The 27,504-nt window shown below is 43.9% G+C and overlaps 1 protein-coding gene across 3 annotated transcripts; it reads left to right on the forward strand.

The window, feature by feature from the left end:
• Window positions 1-693: 693 nt before the first annotated feature.
• On the forward strand, window positions 694-27,348 carry GSN (gelsolin). Of its 3 annotated transcripts, none has more exons than XM_075170784.1 (17): window positions 694-746; window positions 14,938-15,139; window positions 16,092-16,246; window positions 17,315-17,476; window positions 17,710-17,859; window positions 18,144-18,233; window positions 19,198-19,330; window positions 19,786-19,874; window positions 20,691-20,906; window positions 21,742-21,875; window positions 22,696-22,786; window positions 23,248-23,418; window positions 24,352-24,526; window positions 24,808-24,932; window positions 25,480-25,557; window positions 26,264-26,324; window positions 26,807-27,348. In XM_075170784.1, exons 2-17 carry the CDS (start codon window positions 14,947-14,949, stop codon window positions 26,974-26,976), a joined length of 2,193 nt encoding a protein of 730 aa, XP_075026885.1. In that variant the 5' UTR covers window positions 694-746; window positions 14,938-14,946; the 3' UTR covers window positions 26,977-27,348. The 3 variants fall into 3 exon arrangements, with proteins under 3 accessions (XP_075026885.1, XP_075026884.1, XP_075026883.1); XM_075170783.1 differs by lacking the exon at window positions 694-746 and adding an exon at window positions 1,506-1,563; XM_075170782.1 differs by lacking the exon at window positions 694-746 and adding an exon at window positions 13,468-13,683.
• Window positions 27,349-27,504: the final 156 nt, after the last annotated feature.

The following is a 27,504-nucleotide window of genomic DNA, read 5'->3' on the forward strand; positions in this document are numbered from 1 at the left end:
CTCTCCCGCTTTGAGAATCAAGACTTCCAGCACCACTGCCTCGCCGTAGGGTGACCCAGCGGCCGAGCCTCCCATGGCACAGAAATGAAGGGCTGCTTTGTTCGGCAGGCTCAAGGCACGCCTTATTCCTTTGGGTGCAGAGGGGAGGCACGGGGCACCCAGCCTGGAGGGAGATCAGAAGAGGGGAGCAGCAAGCTTTCCCCAGATTTGCAGGTGACTGTTTTCCCGTCATGGCCCCGGGATGGTGCGCCTTGTCACCCCTCCCTTGCGGCGATGCGCCGACGGGGCTGCCTGCTGTGTGTGAGAAAGGGAGTGAAGGCACAACCTCTCCCTCCAGCCACCTCGGCCTGCGGTCCGGCTCCGGCCGCAGGAATTGGGGGCCCCGCGGTGGGCTTGCCTCGGCGCAGGCCGGAGGGCAGGGGAGGCCGGGCCGTGCGGGAGCTGAGGTAACGCGCGTGCAACAAAATGGTGGCCGAGGGCCTGGGCAGGCCGAGGCACGCACCGGCGCTGGGGGATCACGGGCGGTGCCGGCACCGTTTCCGGTTTCGCCGCCGCGGGCGGCCCGGACCCCGCGCGGGCCCCGCCGGCCGCTACCGGCCGTTACCGGCAGCCGCGCCCCCTGGCGGCGGGCGCTGGGGCTGGGGCGGGGGCGCGCCGCGGCCCGCCCCCGAGGCTGCCCGGCCCTGCCCTGCCCCGCCCGGCCCCGCTCCCGGCAGCTGCCTCTACCCCGCGAGCGCCAGCACCAGGTAGGGCCGGGCCGGGCGCCCCGCGGGGCCGCGCCGCAGGGAGCCCGCCGGGGAGCGGCGGTGCGGGCTGCCCGCCCCGCCATGGCGCGGGGCGCTGAGGGGGCCGTGAGGGGGAGTCTCCTCCCCGCGACCCCTCCGGCTGCCGCACGTCTGGGCTGAGGGGAAAGTCGCGAGATCCTCGCCGAGGGGGCGCGGGGCGGCTGCGGGGAGCGGCGGGGGTACGGAGGGAGGAGGCGGCGGCTGTGGCGTCCCGAGGCTGTCAGCCCCTCGCAGGAGGGAGGCGGGCGCCCGGGTCCCGGCTCGGTGCGTTTCCTACGGCATCTGGAGGACGGCGGCCGGGCCGCCTGAGCGGGCTGCGTGACTTCCAGCAGCACAACGCCTCGAACTTCGCGGTGCCTCAGTGTAACAGTTGCCGTCCTTCAGGGAGCTTGGTGCCTTAACCCGCCCGGTGAAGCCGGAGAGTGTGTCGGTGACATACCCCGAGGACGGAGGGGACAAAATACCCCAGAGCAGCCGGGCTGGGCCTGAGGAGCCACCTGCGAGGAGCAGGGGCTGGCGGGGGCTGGGCTGCCTCGGCTCCCCGCCTAGCTTAGGGTGCCTGCGAACGCTGGTGGAAATAGTGCAAGTCCCTTCCGTGATGGGAACAGTGGGGGTTTTGTTTGTTTTGTTCTTTGCCTGGGGGAAGAATGTTTGAAAGCTCTATTTGAACAGAAATTCAAAAAATGTAGACATTTAAAACGTATTTAAAATGTTTCCTAGGAAGAGTGTTTAAAAAAAAAAAGTTATGGGGATGACTTGTTTCAAGGAGGCCTCATTAGTAAGTAGATCCTCTTTGAATAAAACTGCTTTGAATGTTATTTGCTTTTGGATGTAAAAAATCCGACTTTGCTAACAAGGATGATACTAGCATTGTTTCCCCTTAAGTCTCTTATTTTTCTTACTGATCATTACAATTTCCATTTTCCACTACCAACTTTCTGCATGATGCAAGTTTATCGGCAAAAAAATTTCCTTTGCTGGGGTACGGCATGGCTTAGCTTAGGGTGTCCTACTCTGGAGTCAAATGGCGGTGGGGGTTCCTTAAAAACATCTCTCATCTTCTAGGTTTCTCAAACTATTTTACAGAATACTGTGTAACATCCGATGGGGCAAATGAAGTGAGACCCGAGTACCGAGGAATAGGTCCGCACAACCTTGGCTATTGCAACTGGTTTCTCTCATCTTGTCCATGAGATAGTTTATTCCATAGTCCCTACTACAGGGAGGTGAGAGATCGAAGTTTAACCCATACCCCTAGCAGAGAGAAGCAGAATTCAGCCTGGTTTTAACATCTGTTGCTGGCATTACAGCTGCCTCCCTGCTCACCCCACTCTATAAGTGCTAGGTGTGGATTCAGGCTCTGGATTGAACTCAGCTGCTCACATCCAGAGCGGATAATGAGGATGCTGTCCTCTGCGCTTATGCTTCATGTCAGCATTAGTTTATCTGTACTATCGACGGGCCCCGTTGCACGACTGACTTGCTGGATTTCACTAGAATTCAGTATGAAGATAGGGCAGGAATTGCAGATACACCTCATTGGTGGCATAGGTGGATGGTGAACTTGTTAAATGTTTAAATACAGGGAGGGATTTTCCAGTGGTTGTCTGAGTGTTTAGGTAACAATTCGTTTTAGTGAGAGCTGAGTACCTGCAGTGTCCCCAGAGAATGTCTCCTGCTCTCAGAAGAATGGAGGCTTTCTCCAGCTGCATGAAATTCCAATGCTATGGGGCAAACACTGGGGTAATTGAACCAGCAATCAATCTTTGGCCGCTTCTGAATGTCTAAAGGGTGACAAAGCAAAAACGCTACTGCTGGTTTCAACTTTGATTTTTACAGGCACAAATCCAACACATTTGTGAATTTGTTCCTTTCATCACCAAAGCAGGGGTGTGAGATAGCATTCCACAATCGAGTTTCATGGTCCTGATAATGTTACTAAGGGGGATTGCTGCCAGCTCCAGCTAAAAGACTGGCTGCCTGACATGTTCCATTACAAGGCTGGTTTTGTAGATAATTTATATTCTTTTGTGAGTGCTTCAGCCACTTATTGAGTTTGTAGTGTGGTCAGCAGCATCTCTAAGGGGGAGTGCTGCTTCTGTGGAAGAGAAGAGGTAAGAGCCTTCCTACAGGACAAGAAAAAGCAGCTATACAAAGACCCATACTGAACCAATGCTTTCCCCCCACCCCAAATTCAGATAAAATAACTTTTTGTTGTAGGTTGAGTGTTTTACAGAGTCCCAGTGGGAACTAAATCATTCTTAAAATAGCACTGTGACGTATTTTATTACTCAGGATTTGTATCTGCTTTCAACTCCCTTTACAAATACAAGCTTTCTATTTTAATTCCTGTCTCAGACATTAGTGTTGCTACTGAGTAGCATGTATGTGAAAGAGGATGTTGGACAGGTGCATGCAGCTTCACAAACCAACCATTTCCCAGTTTTGCTTTGGAATCCTGACACCAAACAAAAGGTTTTTTTCTTTTTCTTTTTTTTTTTTTTAAATATGAGCTGCAGTGATCAAGTTGCAGATTGGTTGCAGTAAAGCAGAATGTGGTTAAACACAGATATAAAGTAGTTTGGGCACAATAACTAACTACTGTCTAGGAAGAAGCAGCTGCTCTTGGTTTTTTGTTTGCTTTCACAGCACTTAGGAATTGCCATGTGAGTAATCTAGTTCTGAATATGTCTCTGCCTGATTGGTATCAAATGCTTTTCAAGAAAAGGCAGAAAATTCTGATATGGGCAATTTATCAGTAACAAGTTGTGTATTATTTCTGTTGATTAGTGGTTGTCTGATTCTCCAAACCAGGTATTTGATATCCCTTCTAAAAATTTAAACTGAAAAGAAAATTGTATATATTATTATTTTATATGTCCACTTATAATCTCTTTTGAATCTTTCAAACTCAAGACTCAAAAGTTGTCTTGTCCAGTGGCTTTCAAAGGTCACTGAGATTTTACATTAAGAAAACCTCAAGTTATCTTTTTTTGTGCAGCTTATCGCTTTGTGTACCTCTGTCATGTCATTTGTTCTGCTTCTCACAGCATTAGTTCAAGTCCTTGTCTTTTCAGACTCTTAATCATTAATTAATCACTTCAGACACTAAGAAGACTAAGGGAATTGGAAAGAAGTGCTCTGGATGATTCATTCTTTTCCCATAAAAGCAATAAACTTGTTGGAGTTCTCAACTATGAGCCGTGCTGGAACTTTTTTTCCCATTTCAGACACAAACTCCCTAGGTGGGGATAGTGCACAGCTATTGAGCCTAAAACTGTGTTTTGTCAGTTTGTGAGGTATTTTTCTGCAGGAGGCTCCACAAAACAATGGTAGTGTGAAAAGGCAATGCAGTCAGATACAGTCTTTGGGGCACAGGAGCAGAGAAGCTGTCACACTGGTTCATCAGTATCTCATCTCTGACGGCGGCTCACAGCAGATGTTTAGACAAAGAAAGAGAATGGAAAAATGCATGGGCAGTTTTTCTCAGGTCTATCCTTGTGACTTTTGGCAGTCAAGAACTGTTGCGATTAGGAATTTCCTGAGTTGAAGGTTGCATTCAAATTTTTTTTTTTTTTTAAACTAAGGAGAATAAAAGTAAATGAACTGGCGGTGGGAGTGTTTGAGTAGACTTTATATGCACCTGGATTTCAGAGCATATGCTCCTGCCTCATCTCTGCTTCCCAAGAAGCCATAGACGTTGGCAAATTTCCAATATTTACACTACATCCTACAGTTCTGAACTCCCCAATAGCAAAAGTACACTGATTGCCAGAGTAGATTCATCAGGCCTCTTATTAGCTGTTTGGCACACTGCTAGGTGACTTTTTTTTTTTTTTGGTACACATACCAGTATCTTCATACCATCCAGATACAGCTATACTGCTGGAACCTGCCTGATCATAGCAGTGAATGCTTCTCTTGCAGTAGCACAAGACCTGTTATGTCTGTCACTGTACAGAGGTGCTCAGAGTACGTAGTCCGCTGATTCGGGTGTGTATCCAGGGCACTGGAAGAGAGCTGCCTGATCGTATGTCACTGTTAAATCCCATCATAGGTGAAATCAGATCAGGCAGTGTTCATAGGATGTCAACTTCCAGTACTTCACACCTGCTCCGTGAAGGAAAGCATGGTCAGAAAAATCAGGAAAGGAAGTAGCAATCTTGAACAGTAAGCGTTTGACTCTGAGCAGGATTGCCAAGAATTTATCTCTGATTATCCACTGATGATGCATTTGCAAGGTTAAATAGAGCTCCAGCAGCTTTTTCCTGGGGTGCTTTGCAGTGCTTGGCAACCTGAAAATGCCAGACTGGAATAGCCATACTGGATCACTGACACTCAGCTGAGGGAGAGTGGTGGTGCTACTGATGTTGGAGTGGTTGATTTGGTTGGTATTCTGGGGCTTTCTGCCTGTTGACACTTCCCTCTGGAGAATAATCTTTATTTTAGTTTGTCTGTTTTTCCCCATTTTGGGATAGCCTAGGACTTAGCTAGTAACTGCATCTTCAGTCAGGATATTCAAACCAGGTTGTCAGTTTTTTTGATCAAAATTTGGGATGTGATGGTGACTGGGTGGAAGGGTTAGATGGTATGGACTCTGAAGTTTTTTGCTTTTTTTTTCCTTTTACCCATTTTGAAGTGTTCTTTTCTGAATACAGGCTATGTTTTTGGTCTTTCTCTTCCTCTTCTCCTCTTTTGTCCCTCATTTACCTCCCACTGAAGAGCTAGAACTGATCTCAACTGATGTCCCAGCACAATTGGGAGAGGGAGAAACAACTGTTTGTCTGTATTAGGAGCTAGTCAGTCAGTGGGACGCCATCCAAAAACAAAGTTTAAACATATGTTATTTACTGAATGTTTCCACACACAGTAAAAATACAGCTACAATTCAAAACAGTGTCTTTAAAACACTGGAGGAAATGAATCATCCCGGGATCTTTCAGGATGGATGGAGGCTGCTGCGCTGAGAGCTATCACCATTAGGACTTTTCCTCCTTTCAGGCTGTCTGCTTGTGGTTCCTCAACACCGAAGCCTGAATCCTGCTAAAAATAAAATTAAAAAAACCCCAACTCTGTTAATCACCAGAGGCAGAGCTGCAAACACTTTGCTCTGAGGAAGAAGGGAGTATTTTGGCATGTCTGTTTATAGCATTGCCCTCTTGTGGCTGCGCGCAGCGGGGATGGCAGCCAGGCGCTCTGGCTGCCACGGTTTTGGAGCTGAAAACAGCCTTCGTGAGAAGGTCTGTCACTTCAAACCAGAGTCATTAATGCAGTGGCCACATCTGTATATGTTAGGAGAACTGATAGCAAAATGGAAAGGGGAACTCTAGTATCTCTGTATGTCTCCACATTGACTCACTCGGAAGTGGGTGTTTGTGAAGAAAACCACTTCATGTGAAATGGGGGAGTCCATCTCCTCCTAGTGCAGAGCTGGCTGCTGGGTGCAGGACTGGAGGAAGCTTTTGATCATAGCAATATGTCAGTCTCTTTTGCCTGTCAGCAGGTAAATGCAGGTACCAGAAACCTGCATTGGTTGTAACTCTCAGCCATGCCTCATGTCCTGATCATTGTCCCTGATCTAGAAGAAGCACTTTGATTTTGAATGTATATTAAGTGAACTAATTTCTGTTAATTCTGAGTTGCTTCATGTCTCACATGGAGGCTTTTGAGATGGAAAGATAAATTCTGTGTGGAGCTGATTTGGAAGGCAGGAGCTCACTGAGGCAGAGTTTCTGTGCAGTCCCCCTGGGCTCCCGCTGCTGCTGCAGCAAAGCAAGGCCAGGCCCCGTGGTGGGTTTGCTGTAGGACTCAGAGATGCTGTGCTGCATCAGTGTGGCATAAGACAAAATTTCATCTACGTGCTTTTTACTCTCCAATCTTTTATTCTCAACCCTAATATTTGCATGTATTTCTCTTGTCCTTGTCGGATGTGTAGCAATGGCTTATTATAAGTCCTTTCACCTAGTTGCCTGTGTCTGATGCTACAGTTACAGTGCAAGGCCAAGTTTCATGCTTCTCTTTTGGACTCATTTTAGGCCATCTCTTCTGGTTTCTGGCCCTTCTTCTCCAGTAATAATATATTACTCTATTCTTCTTTGGGTTATGGATAATGGATTGAACAGGCTTTTGGACTACAGAGGAATGTATTGGCTAGTTCTCAGGGGAAAAACAGTTTGCATGAAGTTGCAGATGATTTCCCCTGTACACAGTCAGGACCTGGTGACTGGAGGAAGAACATCTGTGTCATTTCCCTGCAGCTGACCACAGGCATGTCTTCACTGCCTCTATTAATGTGTTTTGGCTGTCACCACCAGATCTCTCTATGGGACATAATATGGGGTGACAGTCATATTTTAATGTACTGGATTATGTCTCACGGGTTACATAAGCACTCCTTTAAGATATGTTTTCAGCACTAAACAATGATTTGTGTTTGAGTATAATTCAGGATTCATTTTTGCTCATAACTGAATGAAAGTAGTCAGTGGTTTCCACTGATCCATACTTATCTATATTGTGTGTATTTAAGTGCATGATTCAGCTCTCACGTATGCTCTTAAGGTAGGGCTTTTAAACAGTTGATTGTATCAGCAGTTTTTCCCTGGGTGTGTTTCAGATGGGAGACCTATATATTCTCCAGAAGTTTCTCCCATGTAAGCAATAATATTCCCAATTTACATCAGTGCAGCTGAGAAGAAACTCAGGCATCTGTGTTGAAGTTTTTAGCCTTGGTGCAATGGGCTGAACCCTCTGTGTTTACTAAGTGGATCATATTCAAAAGGTAGAGACCAGAATAGAGCTGACATGACTCATAATGCAAACAAACAGCTGGAAAAAGTGAACAATACTCAAATCATCTGGGTGTTCTAATTTGCTAAAGTGGTTTAGTAGGAATTTTAACTTATGAATGCAAAAACCTACTTGCCAGTTGTACAGATAATGCTGTACTTTGTGTCCAGGACTGTTGATCTGAGTTCTTGGAACCAGATGCATATTTTAAATGAAGAAGGAAGCTGCTGAAGGGACAATGCCAGTTTGGATTTTTTGGGTTTGTGGCTGGCTGAGTCTGTTACGATGTAGCTGCTAGGAATATTATTAATGATGCTGCTCCTCATATAGAGAACTGAAAGAGTTTATGGAGTCACCATGGCTAGGGTAGGAGGAGGCTCTTCCATGCCAATTTGTCTTGTCCCAAATAAGCTTTGTTTACTAACTTCTTCAAGGGATGGAAGGAAAGGTGTTGTTTATAGTTTCATGTGTATATGAATTTAGGGCTGTCTGGAGACTGAAAACTGATCTAATCTATCATTTTAGGTATTTTTCAATGCCTATCACCTTGGCAAAAAAGCTGAAGTCCCACCAGATTTATTTTCAGTGGCTGACTGAAGAGTTAGTCATAGTATATACTGTTTTGGCAAGGAGGCTATAAGGAATAGACAACTATTTTCATTTTCAGTATGCACTGTCATCAGCTGTTAATACTGTGCTGAACTGTCTGCCTTTCTCTGTTTTATGCAGCATGATGTCGTGAGGTTTTTATTGTCAGAACTTGAATGGCTCTGTAGTGTTCACTCTCACAATCTTTGTAAATTCATCAGAGCTTTTATGGGTCGGGAAAGGATCAGAGGAAAAAAAATGGTTGCGTGGGTAGTCATAAAGTATAGATTCTCTTCAAAGTGTAGAAATAGCTAAACCTGAAGCAAGCAAATAACTTTATTTGTGCTATGTTTGATCTCTTCAGTGTCATTATTTCAGACAGTGATCTGGAGAATGCACCTCTTACTCTGGGAGTGTTACTGTCACAAGTACAACCTGTTGATTTTGTTGGGATCAATCATGCTAGTAGGATTGTACGACTTTGATGCTTGCAAAACACAGTGACTTACGGTTTTCCTGTTGTTGCAGCAGAAATATGGCAGCGATTTACTTCTGCTGCTGCTTGATATAAGAGGTCTGGAATGCTGTGAGACAAGAGAGTCTTTCTTTTCCTGAGGAGATATATTATTATTTCTTTGGAGCAGTCCATATTCTCCAGGCAATTTTTGGCAAATAAATAGAGGGAAAGAGAGAATTATCGGGGTGGAAGTGCAACTGTTTGCCCCCAAGGACAATAAGGATTGGTGCACAAGAAGCATTTTTGCAGTGTGAATGTTATGAGGATACAGACTCTACTAAGATTTACTGTTCTCCCCATATTTTAGAAAGTCAGTCTGTATTGGCAAGTTATTTTGATGCTCTGTAAGTATTATCCATTAAAATAAAAAATACAGCCTTTGCCATCTAGAAATGCAGAAATTGTTCCAGAAGTAAGCAGCAGGTGGTTTAGATACTCTGTGGTGTAATACTACGTTGGCTGCAGACCTTCCTGTGTGGGCTTTGTTTATGCAGCAAGTTTAGACAAATTAACTCAACCTATCATGAACTAGACACTGGAGCCGTAAATGAGAACAACCACATGGTGATCTGGCCTGCCACCACTTATTTCACAGTCTCATTTAATTCAGCCAAGCTTTCCTGAGCAGCCCTGTGCAGGTAAGTCCTTATTATATTTGTGGGTATATACATGTGTGAATTGCCACAAATTAACTGTAGCTCCAAAAAAATGTTATGCTCATTTTCTCTTGTAAGTGGCCAGTTACTGAATGAAAGCTGCAAAGAGAGTAAACTATCAAACAGTGGTGTTTCGATTGTGAGGAAGACAGAGATCTCTCTCTGATGTCTCTCTGAGACAAAGGAAAACAAGCCCCCTCACCCCCACAAGCACTGTTTCTTTTAAACTAGGATGCTGTTAATGTAGCGATCGGACCTCTGGGTCTCTGTTCCATGTAAATACCCACTTAAAAATTCTCTTTCCTTCGCAAGACGTAGGCCCCTTTACAGCTGAGTCTATTTAAATGAACCACTGCACTTATTTCTTTTTTCACCCACTATTTTTACTAGCAATTTTCCACCTGTTCTTTTCCAATTGCCCATCTTCAGTAAGTATCCAGAAAAAAAACCATCCAGAAGCATCATTGAATGGCTTAAAAATATATGTGCTCTTTATAGTCTTAGAGACATCAGAGTACAAAGTGTTGTGAGGAAAGCTCCGTAAGCTAGTATTTGCTGTATTATATAGAGGAGCTGGCTACTAAATATTTATACCTATTCCATTGTATTTAATCTTGCTTTAATAATTACTTAATTTAAAAATTGTTAAAATAGTATCATTACTGTCTTGTGCATTTTGTGTTCTGGATACTCTGGCAATACCAGAAGTCAGAGGATGTTTTGGTTGAGTGTGTGCATTCCCTCAGCGTTGATAAAGCTGCTCTGAATGTTTGCGTTTCAGTCAGGATCAGACTGGACCCTAACACAACAAAGATTTTTCTCCTCTTTTTTTCCCCCTGTCAGTATTGGATGATACTGTCTTGTAGAAAGATACTTTAGATAGCATCATTAGGTGCTTTAGATGGTGGTAGGTGTGAAGATGTGACAGTATATGTGATGTGGAGGAACTAGGCATTAATTATTCCCTCTAATGGACTTTGCAGTGTGATGAGACAGACTAAAAGATTCTGGGCTCTGTGACCTGGAAGGACATTCCTTTCAGTATAGTTGTGCTAGGCCACATCCGAGCAGTGCGGAACTGGGCACCTTCTTGGCAGAAACAAATTCAGAGGAGAGTAAAGACAAATGGCGAAAGTGCTGATGGCATCAATTTATGAGGGCATAGAGTGAGTCTGTGACAGATGAGTGGGAGGCACAGCCACAGAGATTAATGTAAAGAGCATAAATGGAAGTATTGAGGGAGGGAGGCAGAGAGAACTGTTTATTACAAGTTGCAGGGTGGAAATAAGAAAGGTGTTACGGATTGGATACCAGGAGAGAAAACTACTGAGTCCCGCATTGGAGGTGGTGGAAGCATCAGTTATCAGGGCTTCAACAGCACCATAACAGAGAGGGTGCACAGCAGGGCAAGAATGTCAGGTTTGCTGAGCAGAGAGACTACATGGTCTCTCTGACTTTTCTGGCCTTTCCTCTGAAGCAAGCAACAGCCTCAGGAAAATCATTTAACACTTTACTGAATAAGCAATCTCTAAATTCTGCCATTGGTCTGTGAGCCAGACACAGACTTTTGCACAGTGTCTTTTGCACACTTCCCTCACATACCAAGTCTTGTGTTTTGTGTTTGGTAAATAGGGAGTATATCCCTGTAATTATTTCTATAGGCCAGTTTCCATTATACGGCATTCTCAGCGAGGCCTGTCCTGATCGTGTTAACTGCACATCTGGATACCATAATAAGTTGTTGTCTTCCACTGTTTGCTCTAATCATTGGACTTCTTTTCTTAAGTTCTTGTTTTTATCATTATGCAGCCAAGTGTCAATTAGATGATCCATCTGCACTGAAATCCTGTATTCCAAGCTCTTTCCTTGTTTTCCTTAAATAGCTTTCCTTTGCATAAGATGTTGGCTCTGCATAGCACCCTTTCTGTGACTAAGCTGGACAGTTTTATTAACATCAGCTTGAAATTTGCCCTTTTCCCATGTCTCCAACAGGACATCCTTTTCAGTAGGGTCCTGGCAATCTCATCTGGCATATGCCCTCAATAAAACGTCCAGAGCACAGAAGTCTGTGGCTTGGTTCAACAATGCAACATTTGCTGACAGCAGTGATAAACCATACCAGCTGTTGGACTATATTATACTTACTCCCTTCAGACATGCTTCAGATTAATTTTTACCAAAGAACACTATAATATACAGTTTATTCGTTGTAGCCCTCTTTCCCTCTTTTGCCTGTATTTACATTCTGCAGCTAGTTGGCAATGCAAGCTTGGACTGAGGGCAAAACTTATAAAATGCCAAGTTAATTAGAAGACCAAATAAATTGCTTTTCTAAAATATCATATATGCTTATGAGCATATATCTGCAGATTGCAATATATCCTAAAATGGGGTGCTAACAAAGAAGATTATCCTAGGTCTTTTCGCCTTCAGTCTGTGAAGTTTGCCCAAGTGTGGCACTATACAGGTATTTATTAATAAAAAGTCCAAAGTATTTTTCCATTTGAAAGGGACCCATCTCTTTCTAATGTTATGCAATCCAGTCATCTCAGTTTGGGTGTGCTGCAGCTGCAGAAGCCTTTCACAGCTGGCTTCCTTGGAGTCAGGGTTCCAACATTTTTTTCACTGGGTCTTAGACCTCTGACGCTCTGAACTTCTTTCACAGAGATCAGAAGTACCAGCAAAACTAAGACATTGTTTTTATTATCTATTTCAGTTTGAGAATTTCCAGTGAAATTTTCCAAGGTACATTAACTAAATCAGAGTTTGCCAAGGTGATATTTCAAAACAAAATTCATCAACTTGAAGAACAGAGAAGCAGAGTGTTCTAATGAGAGAGAGAGGGAAAGAAAATATTCTCATGGAGAGCGGAGAAAGCACATAAAAAGTGAGGTCTGATCTTTCCCTTCTGGAAGTTTTGTTGTGGACTTTTGTGGGTGGAGGATTTGGCCCCTTATTTAAGGATCTTTGAGAGATTCTGAAAGTGGGAACATCAGACTGTCAGTAATTCTTCCCTGGGTGCGTTAAGAGAAGAAGAGTAACCAGCAGCACAGCCACATGTAGGCTTTAGTTACATTCCTCTTAGCATTCCTGTTTGACCTTCCAGGATATTCACAACCACATACCAGAGGGCATGTCTGAAGCAGGTCTCTGCGCATCCCTTGGGCAGCATTTGGCAGACGCTGTATCACAGGCACTGCTGCTTGCACCTCCAGGAGCCATTCCACCCTCTGGTAAGAGCATAGGGCTGCTCTGTTCCTGGGATGCTGCAGTGGAACATGGGATACAACTCTTTCTGCACAGTTTACTTACTGCAAACACTTGGAAAACGCTTGCTGAAGCGTGAGATGGTTGGAAGAACAAGCTCTTCACTGGTGGCAGATCATTGGTTTGCTACGATCAGCCGTACTATGTTGTAATTCCATTGAACTGAATATTCCTGTCACAGGGTCTACACCCTCAGTAATACTCGGTTGTGAAATGACTGAATTAGCTCTTGTTCTGTCACCTACCAGACTACTAATGCCCTTTTGCTAACACATGAGCAGAAATATATTGGTCTATCTCAAACCCCTCCAGAGTGTATTACTCTGATAGTAGCTTGTGTGGAGATTGTATTCAGGCGCAAGACACACAAAGCACATGCTGAATTTTGCATCTTGCTCCTCTGACAAGTTGAGAGAGATGAGGGTGTGTTCCCTCCACCCTCAGGTTATTCAGTTGTATCCTTTCAGTGCTTCTCTTGTTCTTTTTCTCATCTCCAAAATCTCTCTCTGCAGCCCTTGCCATCTGGAACAGCCGCTCTGTTCCGCTGCGTCTCATCAATTTTCCATTTATTTGCAGTTTTCAGCTGACAAAATGTTGCCTCTGTTGCTGATGTCTCTTAATTTCTTCCTTTCTTACTGGCCTTATGACTAGATATTTGGCTTGTTTGAACATATTTGCACTGTTGACTGTAATGGATAGCATATTGTCTTGAGTTATTGCCTGCTGGGATTAAGCGTCTGTAAATGGCTGAAGGAGTCTCTGAGACTTCCAAGAGGTCTGTTTGCACAAACATGTTACGCCCCTATATTGCGGAGGGGGTGGGTGTGTTTGTCCCTGATAAAAGATTGGCTTCTGCGGTTCATCTTCACTAGCAGCAAGAGGAGGAGGGAGCTGGGACTCCCTACAGCTTCTGCAGAAGAAGGGAGAAGCCCATTTGCAGTTAGAAATGGGCAAACAGGACTTCAATTATATTTTTCTCACCATTTTTTGCACAATGGCTCTGAAGCTGAACTGTGTTAGCTCCATGTCTGTTGCAGGGTTTGGATATGTTGTTACAGCAGCTGTTGTGCTTTCAGCTGTGGTAAGTGATTAACATCACAATTAAACATTGAAAAACTTTTGTTTTTCAATTACTTGTAAGAGTCACACTCTCTTTTAACTCTTTCTAAGGAGTTTGTCCAATTTTATAGTGGGAATTTGGGAGAAACTAAGTCAGGCTGACTGGAATCATAATGTTAAAAGTTCATTGTTTTCCATCTTTGTTTGATATCTGATTTCAGCTTAGGAATCACTTTGGTAGCTAACTTGCTATTTTGCTTTTTAGTTTGTAACATTCTTTATTTCTGCCTTGAAAGCTGACCATATTGTACTTTTGTCCATCAGCTGCTGTGAACTATCTTCTTTGTCAAAATACTGGATGCTTCTAATATAACATTTTAATTTTTTCTTCCCTGTTATCTGATACCACTCAAAGGCATGCTGTAATATATGGACAAACTTCCTTTGCCAATACGACAGAAATGTTTTATTTCCTTTCAGTATTACCAAAGTGAATTCTTTTATAATATAGTTATAAAAAGTGTTCATTATGTTTGTTAAAAGAATGGATTGCATATTGTTAATACATTGCATTAGTGTGACAATACACACATTAAACCGAAATTGCAATGTCCTTAGGTCAGGATATTGTGTATATTAGGGTAATTCCTGTAAGGGAACAGTTACACAGAAGTACTGAAGTAACTGTCAGAACAGAAGAGATATAAGAAACCTGTTAATTATCTAACTTTGATGATATTTGCAAAATTTTCCAGGAAGAGCTGGATAAAATAACACAGGTTTTAGGAAAACTGTAAGTAATGTTTGTGCAAGATGTACAAAATGTATAGTTAAAAGGGGTTTATTTCCTACAGTCTTGAACATCATGCAGCATTTATAGAAAAGAATAGTCAGCAAAAGGGAATTAGTCTTTCACTTATGTCCCATATTGAAAAGCTACAAATTAGTAAAGAAAATATGTAGAGTAACCTCTACCTCAGGAGAGGTTGTCTACCTCAAGAGGTAGACAAAAAAACAGAGAAAAGAGAGTCTAGGAAAGAGTAAGTCAGGAGTAAGCCAGGAGATAGAGTTGATTGGAAGTGAAAATTAACAGTGATTGATTGAGAGACTTCCCCTCCACACTTTCTGTTTTTTCTTCAAAATTCAGTGCAAGAGAAAAAAGGAAACTTTCCACTTGTTACCTGGAACAATAGTTAAGAGATCAGAAGCAATATAATTTAAACATGCGCTTCCTTGTATTATGCATATTGAACAACATTCTTTGTCTTGCCCCTAGCCTGTCAGCATGGTGGAACACGCTGAGTTTTCAAAGGCTGGGAAGGAACCTGGCCTTCAGATTTGGAGGATCGAGAAATTTGATTTGGTACCAGTGCCAAAAAATCTGTATGGAGACTTCTTCACAGGAGATTCCTATCTGGTGCTGAACACCATCAAACAGCGGAATGGGAACCTCCAGTACGACTTGCATTTCTGGTTAGGTAAGTCTGATGGGAGTGCCCCTGCTGAACTGGGAGCCCAAAGTGAATTCTGTTCCTCTCACTACACCAGCCTTGTCCAGTAAGTGTTACCCAAGGAAATAAAAAGCAGAAGTGGCAGTACAGTGAGAATGCAATTTATTGCATATAGTGCTACTGACCTTAAATATTTGAAATGGTTTCTGCAATAGTGAGTACAGCCACCTCTGTACCTACCTTTTTTCTGATCAACATGACAGAATAAGTCCCTGTTCTCCAGAGGCTAACAGAGAAGACAAGATCTCAGATGAAGGGGGTCGCTGAAACCCTTTCTATTTGAAAGGATGGAGGTCGGTTGTTATACTCCTGACTCAATGAGTGGGATTTTTTCCCCTGGAGTTCAGACCTCCTAACTGGCCTTCTGCAGTAAATGTCACCGAGTAACATGGCAAGGCTTTCTCTACATCCTGCAAAACTGAGACTCTGACAATATCATAGTTAAAGCTATATGAGATACTTGCATGGTGGCTTGTTGTATCTGCCATCTGTCAATAGGTTTTCCACACCAAAGAGCTCCAGAGAGGCGAACTGGTGCCCCGCTAGTATCTACAGCCTTCATAAAGCCTGATAATGTCTTCCTGCAGATTCATCTGTCTGTGTGTTTGCTCCATAGCAAGTTTCCTTCCAGGACAGGGTGAAATGGCAAAAGAAAAGTGAATGATACCTATCAAAGAGACAGTTGTGAAGCAGTGGGGCTGCAGCAGTTACGATGGTATTGTAAGCCTGCCAGAAAAATATACAGTTTATACTGCTGTTTGGAGTCATTACTAGAAAAGTTTGGAAATGGCTATTCTGCAGACCTTCCTGGAAACTAAACTTCCCAGTAATCTACTTTCTCCCTGGTGTTTTTTGCACAGTTGAATGTAGAGGCAGAAACCCTGCATTCCCTTCAAGTTGTTGCCTTTTCATTTCTTAGGAGATGAAAGCTCTCAAGATGAGCGTGGGGCAGCTGCCATATTCACTGTCCAGATGGACGACTACCTTCAAGGGAAGGCTGTTCAGCATCGCGAAGTGCAAGGCCATGAGTCCTCAACTTTCCTGGGGTACTTCAAATCTGGCATCAAGTACAAGGTAAGTGATGACTGGGTCTTTATACTACCAGGCTGAATCAAGTTTGCAAGAAATGGCATGCTGCCCACTGCCCACATTCTCAGAAGAATGAGAATTGCCCTTTTTCCAGTTGCTTAAAAACCATTCTCAACCAGATGTTTTCAATGAGTTGGAACTGACAGGGTGGAGAACAGCAGATCCCAGTGGGAGAGCTTTGGCTGAATTAATAATACACAAGCAAAGCCCCAGGAAACTTTAGGAATCGAGGTTTTGTTTTTCTTCGAGAAGCAGAGGAAAGAACAGTCCCAAGACGTCTGGAATGAATTTAAGAAACAGCGATCTGAGTTAATGGGAAACGCCTACCCAGTAGATTTAATTTCTCCCCACTTACATAACAGAGTTTGACCTTTCCAGTCTTTTTCAGTGCTTAGCCCGCCTCCTTAGCATATGTAATGTTTTGGTAAAGTAGACAAATAGTAGTGGGAGTTAATGTTCCATGCCAATGCAGTAAAGTGGAGTAGGAGAAGTAGAAACATGCAGTCAAGAATGGTCGTTTGTTAGGAATTCAGTGGCACAAGGAAAGTGCTTGCAAAGTGCTTACATTTCCTCATGTCTAAGACTTTCCTAGTCTTTCTGTTTTGCTTATTTCCCACTCATTTGTTGTTACTTTCATTCATTTGAATTTGGTTGTGCTTTTTTTTGAGGATAACTCAAGTCCCGTTGCCTACATTGACAAGGAATTCCAAGTATTTCTTTGTCAGCAGAGGAGGTGAATCCTGAAGTTGGGATAATTTCAGTCAAAATCCTATTAATACCTCAACTTATTGTGATCTTCTTCAAATTTGGAGATCTCCAACTGTATTGTGGCAGTGTCCCTTAGATGCTATGGGAATGGATAGCTGGGATGTATCGATAGATATATGCTATACAAAAGCCCAGCCTGGGCAAACTAGCTCTCTCTGCAAGCTACTGCTGACCCTCTTTCCTGTGAGAGGCAAAAACTGCTCACTGATAGCAAATCAGTAGGATTTCCATTTTTTCTGAAGCAACAGCACAAGTGTGAATTGTTGTTTCTTCGTTTTCCCTCAGGCTGGTGGCGTGGCTTCTGGCTTCAGACATGTGGTTCCCAATGAAGTCACTGTGCAGAGGCTTCTGCAGGTCAAAGGCAGGCGAACAGTCCGAGCGACGGAGGTCCCTGTGACCTGGGAGAGCTTCAACACAGGGGACTGTTTCATCCTTGACCTTGGCAGTGTAAGTACCATGTGAAAGACAAGTTTAGCAGACTTGCAGGGGCAGGAGATGCCTGTAGTTTACGTAAGGATTTTTTTTCCCCCGCTCTGCTGAAGCTGTCTCAAGTGTTGAGCATTCTGAAACACCGTATAGCCAGTCTTTTAACGTCTTTCAGTCCCAGCCATATTGCCGTCTTGTCTAGAGAGGGGGTCGTTATTCTCTGACAGCTGCATGGTCTTTCTCTTTTCCCCCAGAACATCTTTCAGTGGTGTGGCTCCGACAGCAACCGCCAAGAACGGCTGAAGGCCACTGTGCTGGCCAAGGGGATTCGGGACAATGAGCGGAATGGTCGCGCCAAGGTCTATGTTTCGGAGGAAGGATCAGAGCGGGAGGAAATGCTTCAGGTTATTCGCTTCATCCATTTGTCTGTGCTGGAGTGGGAAGGGCGGTATGTGGAAGAATGGGTGGGATGGGTAGATAGGCTCAGTGGTGTGTGTCTTTACATATGAAGTGTTAGTGCTATAAACACTCAATTCAATGCGGACTTGGTCCTCTGCATCGCTGGGACATCAGAGTATATTTTCACTGTTGTTGATCTAGAAGTTTCTTCTACTTGTTCTTGTGGCTGGAGCATCTGGAGAACAGAGATTCTCTTGGATTGGCTGGTAATTTTTTTTCTCTCTCACAGGTGCTGGGACCAAAGCCCAGTTTGCCACCAGGAGCTTCTGATGACGCCAAAACTGATACAGCCAATAGAAAGCTGGCTAAGCTCTATAAGGTAACAAGAAACCCTGACAAATAACCGGGTGGAGAATGGAGTGATCTTTGCGCAATTAGATGGAGCTGGAATAGCAGAGAGGAGCTGAGCTGATCTGAGTCCTGCTTCTGCCTCATTCTGCTGTTAGCTTTTTGTGAAGTTTTATGTATGAACCTTGGTTGCTTACACTGCATACCCACATGCTTTCTATTGTCTTTATCACCACTGGTGACTGTAGTGAAACAGCTGGGACTTGCCAGGAATTTTTGAGGGAAAGGCAGAGTGTGAAACGAATGGGGAAAAAAGGGAGTTTTCCTTTGTGTTATCAGGCATTGTGTTAGGAAGATGGCAGGAAAGAACTAGAAATAGTGAGCCTGACAACCAGGATCTACCCCTTTCTGCATCCAGTGAGCATGTTGAAGCAATGATTTGGAAGGTAACATTTGTCATCAGCTAGTATAAGTGTAGAGGAATGTCCAAGACTTTTTGGGAGGGATCTTCTCTACAGCAGTCTCTGGTAATGATGTGGTGAATATCTGCCAAGATGGTTTGTAATGTGGACCTTTATCCATTAGTAAGTACAGGAACTCAGACTGTTAAACCCACTTGACACAGGCAGGCCTATTCACAGTTACCAGGACTGTCCCCTCCAGTTCTTGGGTGCGGATGATTTGCTTTAGAAGATATTTCTTGGCTGCTTGTGCACCAAGGATATTTATCATTTTGGATCAATCTTTCTTTGATTGTATCTGCTTTGCTAGAAGTACTTGAAATCTTCAGAGGAAGTATTATAGTTTTGTCATACTATTGCTGTGTCAAAGGTATCTTGTTTGAAAAACAATAGTGCCTGAAGCAGCCAACGCATTCAAATTTATTTCCCTTCCACTCCCTGAGTTTTGGACTATCGCCCTGAAGCTGTAGGGAAACAGACGATGCCTTATCTAATCTCCACGCCTTATCTAATCTCCACGCTGTGTCATCACAGGTCTCCAATGGGGCTGGGAACATGGCAGTTTCCCTGGTGGCAGATGACAACCCCTTCTCCCAGGCAGCCCTGAGTACAGATGACTGCTTCATTCTGGACCATGGCACAGATGGAAAGATCTTTGTTTGGAAAGGTACCATAGAGATGCGGGTGAAGCTGATTATGATCTTCATCCAGTTACCAATCCCTGTTTCTTTCAAGCTGGGTAGGGGAGCATACACTTGGTGGTGGTGGTGCTTTTCAGGGCAAGTTCGGATAACAGTAACACTCTCAGAAAAGCACTCTCATCTGAAATGTCAGGTGCTGAGGTACAGGGTCTTTAGGGTAGAGAATTAAAGAGAGAGTCCTGGGAACCAGGAAGAAAAAATTAAATTAATATCATAAATAGAAAGGCAGTTGTGCTCTCTCAGCCATCACAAAAGGCATAAAAGAGATCAAACAATTGTCATTTGCTATTTGGCATCATCTAGCTGGAAGGCTGGACCCTTCTACTGTTGCACAAGGTTGAAGTACCTGGGACAGTTTCTTCTCTAGGTATGCAGAACTTTTTTAAAAAGTTGACCTCTCTTCTCTCTATTTTCGTTAAAGGCAAGAGTGCCAACTCTGAAGAGAAGTCGGCAGCTCTGAAAACAGCTTCTGAGTTCATTGATAAGATGGGTTATCCGAAACATACCCAGGTAAGGATGTGCAACTCACCTATGGCCAACCCCCAGACACCGCTGAGGTTACTTTTCTGCCACACAGGCCACTGACTGCAGAGCACGGCTCATGTGAAGTGTCACTAGCAGTCTTTCAAGTAGCTCCTGTTTTGGGTGATCTGCTCTTCTGCAGGGAGATATTGCAGTGTTGCTCCTGGGCTAACACTGTCCTTAAAATAGCATTTACCCCAACACAACTAGTATTTAACATTTCTTCCTCTCAGATACTTTTTTACCTTCTCCAAAGAGTGAAAAATAGAAGGTATAGATAAACCTGCCCTTCTTGTTCTTGGGAAGATGATTCTAAGGGCTTAGCATCCCTTCAGCCTTCCTTAGAACTCACCTGAGACTGACTCTGCATCCTATAGCATATTGAGACCCATATTGTTGGTTGTGATAGTATGGACCTTCCAGGTGTAGTTACACAGAGGCTTAAAGATTGAATAACACTGGCTTGAAAGAAGCAGATCCCTTCAAACTAGAGGTCACAAGCAATAGAAAACAGATGGTTTGTGATGTGTCTTTTCTCTTGGAAAAGATCTGCCCAGTATGGTAATAGCTGGAGGTGCTATTGATTGCTGTATCTCTGATTATGGCGTCAGTGAGACCCGACGTTGCTCTTAATACCACTTCTTGGCACCAAGCATTTCACTGCTGTGATCTCAGAAGAGTTGTACCAGGCAATTCTCTGTCAGCCTGAAACCAGGGCTCACATGAAGCAAGGAGTAGCCAGAGCTGGAGCTGTGTGGGATGGAGGGCAAGGCTGCTCCTGACGGGCTGGCTCATTTGTTTCAGGTCCAAGTCCTCCCTGAGAGTGGTGAGACACCTTTGTTTAAGCAATTCTTCAAGAACTGGCGGGACAGAGACCAGACAGAAGGACTGGGACAGGCTTACATTTCTGGTCACGTTGCCAAGATCGAGAAGGTACCTTTCGATGCTGCCACTCTGCACACCTCCAAGGCCATGGCTGCCCAGCACGGAATGGAGGATGATGGCTCTGGCAGGAAACAGGTGAGCAGTGTCAGAATCTCTTTGGGAAGGTTTACAGAATTTTCTTTGCTACTTGATGGCATTCCTGCAAGAGCAGTGAGACAAATGGAGGCCTGAGAATAATCAACACTGCAGTTTCTTAAATGCTGAGGGAATTTTTAACACCAGAAATACCAGCAGGGTCTTGAGAGCACTGCAGCTAAGCGGTGTAGATGAGCTGTTAATTTTGACCCCAGAATTTCCCTGGGGGCAATGCTTCACCCAACGGTGTAGACTCAGGCTTCTTTCTCATTCCTCCTCCTCCCTGTTATTCTAGCTATTGCCATCACACATGTGATGGGCGATTCTCTCAGAGCACCTATCTCATGCACCTGGATGCATGCATTTGCGCATAGAAGCAGTGGTGAAGGTGGGCCTGAAAGGGCTGAGTGCTGTGCAAAAGCCCACAGAGGTCCTAGCCAAAGTTAGGCTTTTGAAAAGTCCCCAGTAAAGCTCTATTCCTGACCGTCTAATTGAGAGAAATGGAAATGATCATGTCAGGTACAAAATGGGCATCAGTGCTGGCGGTGCTAGTAGCCTGACTCGCATTTTCTCCAGTGGTTCTGACAGTTCTGATGAATCCGATCAAGGTTTGGGAGCTCACAACAGGATGAGCTCCATGTGCCTTGCTTCCAGGCCTGGCTGCAGGCTGTGGAATGCCGGGCTTTTAGCGGCGTTCCCCAGCAGGTGGGGCTGCAGGACTGCGAGTCCTGGGAGGCTGAATTTGGGAAGAAAACGGAGCAGCAGCTCTGTCAGGAAAGTCTGCTTATTCTGCTGTCGTTGAACCCAGAATGTTTCTGCTCCTCTCCTTTTCTAGATTTGGAGAATAGAAGGCTCAGAGAAAGTGCCAGTGGATCCTTCGACATATGGCCAGTTCTACGGAGGGGACAGCTATATTATCTTGTACAATTACCAGCATGCTGGAAAACAGGGACAGATTATTTACACTTGGTAAGAAAGTTTTCCTAATGCAAGTCAGGAAACGTTGGGGCTATGGGGGACTGAGTCCGCTTCTTCGAAACTGGATCACTGCTGCTTCCCGCTGATGGAGGATCCGCGGGGAATAAAATTTCACCCTGGATAACCTTCCCTTGCAAACAAAACAATACCAGAGGTCTGGAATGTTTTGTTTGAAGTGGGACAATGGGGGGAATTACTGTGCTCATATTTTTTTTCTTCTTTTTTTTTTTTCCCATTCCAGTAGTTGTTACTCCCTTCTTTGGATCAAGCTCTAGTTCTTTTTGCAGAGTTCCTACATCTTTTGAGACCACTGAAACTAATTTTTGATACTCTGCCACCTTGGCTGGTGGCTTGTGACGGTTACAATTCCCAGACCATGCCCTTAAAGAAGAGGTTTTCAGCAGGGAGTCTCACAGTGGTCTTCTTCCTGCTTGTCAGCAAGCAGAGAGAGCACAGACAAGCTGTCTTAACCGAAACCAGAAAGGATGCAGTCTGTGTAGAGGCTGCCTGTGTTCCTGATCAGAGTTCCTGATTACACTACCAACAGGCATGTTTTTAGCTGCTAGAAAGGTAATGGGAGATGGGCATGAAGATACTAAAGAATCTGTGCTTATTATCTAGAAAACGTTCTTATCTCCCTCTGTAATCACTGTGTTACAATATAGGATAATGAATTTTGCCGTCATGTTGAATGAAGTGCTGCAGGGGTTTGGTAACAAAGGTTTTCCTTACCTCGTCTTGATCTCTGTGAGGTGCGTGTGCGCAGGGAAAAGGGCTGAAAATAAAACTCAAATTTTGCCTTGTCTTTCAGGCAGGGTGCCGATTCCACTCAAGATGAAATTGCGACCTCTGCGTTCCTCACGGTACAGCTGGATGAGGAGCTGGGAGGCAGCCCTGTGCAGGTAAAAAACCCAAACACAACCAACCAACAAAACCCAACACTGCGGGAATAAATTTTTTATGTATATATATAGTTATATGATACCAATTGGCAGTGGAGAAAGCCAGTCATGTAGCGGCAGCCCCCAGCCACGGTGTAGGTGTATGGAGAGGCTGTGTGCCTAACCTACTCTCCAGCTCTTACGCAAGAAAGTTTTACAAGTGGCCTGTATGAGACAGGAGGTTTTTACGGCTGTTACTTGTTACCTCTGTGCCAGTGGATTACTCACCAATTAAAATGAAATGAGCTCAGTTTAAACGCTGATCTGTTTTTGTGCGGGAGGTAATAGCTAAGCTCCTGTGACCGGCTGGGTGCTATATGAATATTCCAGCTGGAAAGATGGTTGTAAAGGCCATTTCTAGTATATCTTGTGCTACTCTTCAGCAGCAGCTTAAAACTGACAGCAAATTTCTTTCTCTCTAGAAACGAGTAGTGCAAGGAAAAGAGCCACCTCATCTGATGAGTATGTTTGGTGGAAAGCCCTTGATTGTTTACAAGGGTGGAACCTCTAGGGAAGGAGGCCAGACAGCACCTGCAGAAACGCGGTTGTTCCAGGTCCGATCCAGCACCTCGGGAGCTACCAGAGCAGTGGAGGTATGTGGAGCGTGTTGTATGCATAGGCTGTGATGGGAACATGATCCCTTTGAACAGGGCCAAATTGAGCTTTCTGATGTAAACTGAAACACACTTTGAAAACTTCACCATCTGTTCAAAGATTCCTCTTTTCCCATGGATAAGTAATGATAATCATTATTTTCTAATTAGTTTATAAATATCACCTTGAATACATTTAAGCTATTTTCTCTTAAGTTCCCACTAAATGCTGTACCCTGCATACTATGATACTTTTCAAGCTGCTGAAAACCATTCGGATCTGGCCATTGTGACTTGTTCTAAGCTTGTGACAACAGTGCTGAAGACAGAACGTGCTAAATACCCTATATGCAAATAGAATTTGTGCCAGGACATAGCTTAAGAGTCCTACTCCTTTGAAAGAAAATGCACACAAGACCCCCTGCCCCGTGCAACAACAAAAGAGAGACTAAATCCTAGTCAATAGCTACAGGTGAGGCAAGAGCACTGTTTCATGTCTGCAGCAACCTCCTAAGTTTCTAGCTTCAAGATGGCATGTCCTTGTTGACATAGAGGAAATTATGTTAATGATTCATCAGCCTGAGCAGCAGGGATACTGCTCTACAATGATCCTCCAGCAACTTCTTCAATCTCCTGTCATAACCGTAACCATAACGACTGGCAAAATGACGGATCCAAGCATTCTTGCCATAGGTCATATGTATCTGTAGATTACACACAGAAACACACTTGTATTTACTCCTCTCATATGATTAAGTTTAACTCATCACTCAGGTACAGGCAAATATACAATGTATCGTATAACCTTACACGCTTGCAAAGAGTATCTTGTTTGCAGTTTATTCAACGATAGGTACTGATTTTTATTCTGAAATAACGGGCTCTGTGTAGAGGACGATGACATCTGACATGTGCAATGTTCTTTCTTTCCAGCTGGATCCTGCTGCCAGTCAGCTGAACTCCAATGATGCCTTTGTCCTGAAAACTCCCTCTGCTGCTTACCTTTGGGTTGGCCAAGGAGCCAGCGATGCTGAGAAATCGGGAGCACAAGAGTTGCTGAAGACACTGGGAGCTCGCCCGGTACAGGTTTCTGAGGGCAGAGAGCCAGGTGAGGGAGGCACAATGGAGTCCGAGATCATTTCTGTGTAGCTGCACGTTCTCAGTAACCATTCAATGGGTATTTTCTTTTGTCTCTCAGAACAATGAAATGTGGACATAGGCACAGAGGGGCTTCTCCGAAGTATCTTCATTATGTTTAACAGCGCACTCGTGTTTGTAGGCCTTTGGGACTTTCTGACGTAGAAGAGTGCTTCAAGTCCTACCCAAACCATACTGCTACGGTGGTTTCCGTGAATAGTTGAAGCATCAGTATCTCTTTCTCTTTTTCAGCTAATTTCTGGGCAGCTTTGGGTGGAAAAGCTCCTTACCGCACCTCTCCCCGGCTGAAAGACAAGAAGATGGATGCTCACCCCCCCCGGCTTTTTGCATGCTCCAACAAGAGTGGACGCTTCATTGTGAGTATCTAAGAAGATAGTCAATTAATTCAACATCCATCTGACAAAGCTGGGAGGAACTCAGTCCCCATCTGCTCTGAGCCAGCCGACAGGCTGTTATACCTTATCGTCCTTTGCGGCATTGCCTCCAGAAGGAAAGCATCAGCACCATTTTTCTGCAGAGACAGCAGCTAGTTCTATTGTGCTGTCGTGTCAGCACAGCAACTTTCTGAAGCATTGAATTCGTCCTGCCCTGGTTAACAACTAGGATTCAGACTCCTCAAATTTTAACTCATGAATCTTTCAAGTAAAAAGAGGCAGCGTTACAAATCTGGGCATGAGTGAAAGGCAGTTTCTCTCGGTAGAGAGAGACTGATTTTGTGTTCTGCGGTCTAAGAACACTTCTGTGACATAGCCGGAGTTGCATGGTCAAATACCATGCCAACGTCTAACTCAATGCTTCTCACTGACCAGAGGTGAAACTAGAACCTCTGTGAACTGCATTTCTCCTGTGAAGGTAACATGGTGGTTGAAGTATGTGCCCATCTTTTAACCTTATGTTTTCCAGATTGAAGAAGTTCCTGGAGATCTGACTCAGGATGACCTTGCTACAGATGATGTTATGCTCCTTGACACATGGGATCAGGTATGTCACATTTACCTAGTGAAGAGGGAAGCAAAGAATAGGCACAAATTGGCTCTAGGTTGAGACCCAAATTACAATAGCTGGAAGAGTAGTTGTATTGCAGAGTCCTTTCATCTTCAGGCCCGAGAACAAATCATCTCACTAGTCACACTGAAGAGAACTTACACCCAGAACTTGAGAAGAGAGTCGGTGTCCTGCCGTTTCTTGGTTAGCGTAAAGGCTGAAGAAAACAGGCTGTTGTCTATCGTATGTGCTCCCCCAGTCTGTAACCTTCTCGAGGGCAGCATCCTTGTCCTGGCTGGAGCGGACCGCGAACCATTGTTAGGATTCATTGATAGTTTAAGATACTGACACATTTTCTGTTATTTTTCAAAAACAGACCCTGCATACATCAGCCAAAAGGCAACTTGGAGATGAATTTTGTATGTTTTATGTAAAAATGCTCAAACATCTGCTACTTTTTCCTGATGTTAAGCTAGTGTGTAACTTATTCATGTACCTAGAATTTATGTAGACAAAACGCAGTCAAAAAGCTTCTCATCTACCAATAGCTTTAGTCACGTAGGTCAACAATCCAGGCACACCAAAATGAGCATGTTCTTGTTCTGTGTCATACTCTGTTCACTGAGACTTTGTCTAAGTTATCCTTTCTTTCATAGAGATCGATTGTTCCTGAAATAATTCATACGGGTTTTTTTATCTTTAGGTCTTTGTATGGATTGGGAAAGATGCCCATGAAGAAGAAAAGACTGAGGCTTTGAAATCTGGTAATGTCACATTTTCCTCTCTGAACTAACCGTTTCTTATTTTCCCTTATCTGATCATAAGGCAGGCAATTTAATATATTGAGACACATACCTTAATCACAACATAAAATTCAGTGTTGTGACCAAAGAGATCACATCTCTCAAGAAAGGAGAATCCCTAAGATCAGCATAAAGAGGTGTAGCACTCAGACACACTGTGCTCAGCCCCTGACACTGAAAAAGTATCCTGGTGTGGGTAAGCGGGTGTAGGCTGCTACTGTATTACGGCATTTTATAATCCTGATGTCAGCTTTCTGCAAACAAGTGCCAGTCTTCTAACAAGTGTAGATAAAACTATAGAGTGAAGACTCTTGTGGGGTTTGTTTTAATGAACAATCTGAAATTGTATCTCTAGCATCCATTTAGCTACAATTAAGCTGTTTCAGCGGCTGCTCCATGAGACTTGTACTCTATGAGATTTCCTTCTACTTGTGTGTTTTCAGCTAAACGGTACATTGAAACTGATCCGGCCAGCCGAGATAAGAGAACTCCAGTCACAGTCGTTAAGCAAGGGTTCGAGCCGCCAACCTTCTCCGGCTGGTTCCTGGGCTGGGATGATGACTACTGGGCTGTTGATCCTCTACAGAGAGCAATGGCAGATGTGGATGTCTAAGTAACAGGTTTTTTCTTTCTTAAATGGAGCAAGTTTAGTGCCTTCAATGCCTTCAAGAGCTACTTCCTCCTGCAGGATGCATGTTAACAAGGCAATGATGTTCATAGCCAATTAGCTGTGCAATAATTACCGAAAACAATCATGACCAGTCATTGACCCTTCTCCTTGCTTTGATGATATTTAATACAATAAAGCTTGTATGGAATATGTGAAGACTAGAAATGCTAGGGTTTGTTACTAAGAAGAAAACATTAAACAGAACCTGTAGATCCCACAGTTGAAGTTGCTTGAAACAAATATACCTTAGAAAACTAAACCTTCTTTGTGCCATCTTTTGCACATGCACTTTTTACTAAATGGTTACAGAAATGATTTTTGGGGTTTTGGGATTGTTTTGCTTTCCTGTCACCAGAATTGTTGGCATTTAAGACCCTGATAAATTAACACTATTCTACTTTTTCAGAAAGTCACTCATGAGTAAACAGCATGGTTTTTTAGTCAGGCTGAGAGCAAAAAGCGTGCTGCTGG

Source organism: Calonectris borealis, chromosome 21, assembly GCF_964195595.1.
Source record: "Calonectris borealis chromosome 21, bCalBor7.hap1.2, whole genome shotgun sequence".
In the NCBI taxonomy this organism is placed as follows: domain Eukaryota; kingdom Metazoa; phylum Chordata; class Aves; order Procellariiformes; family Procellariidae; genus Calonectris; species Calonectris borealis.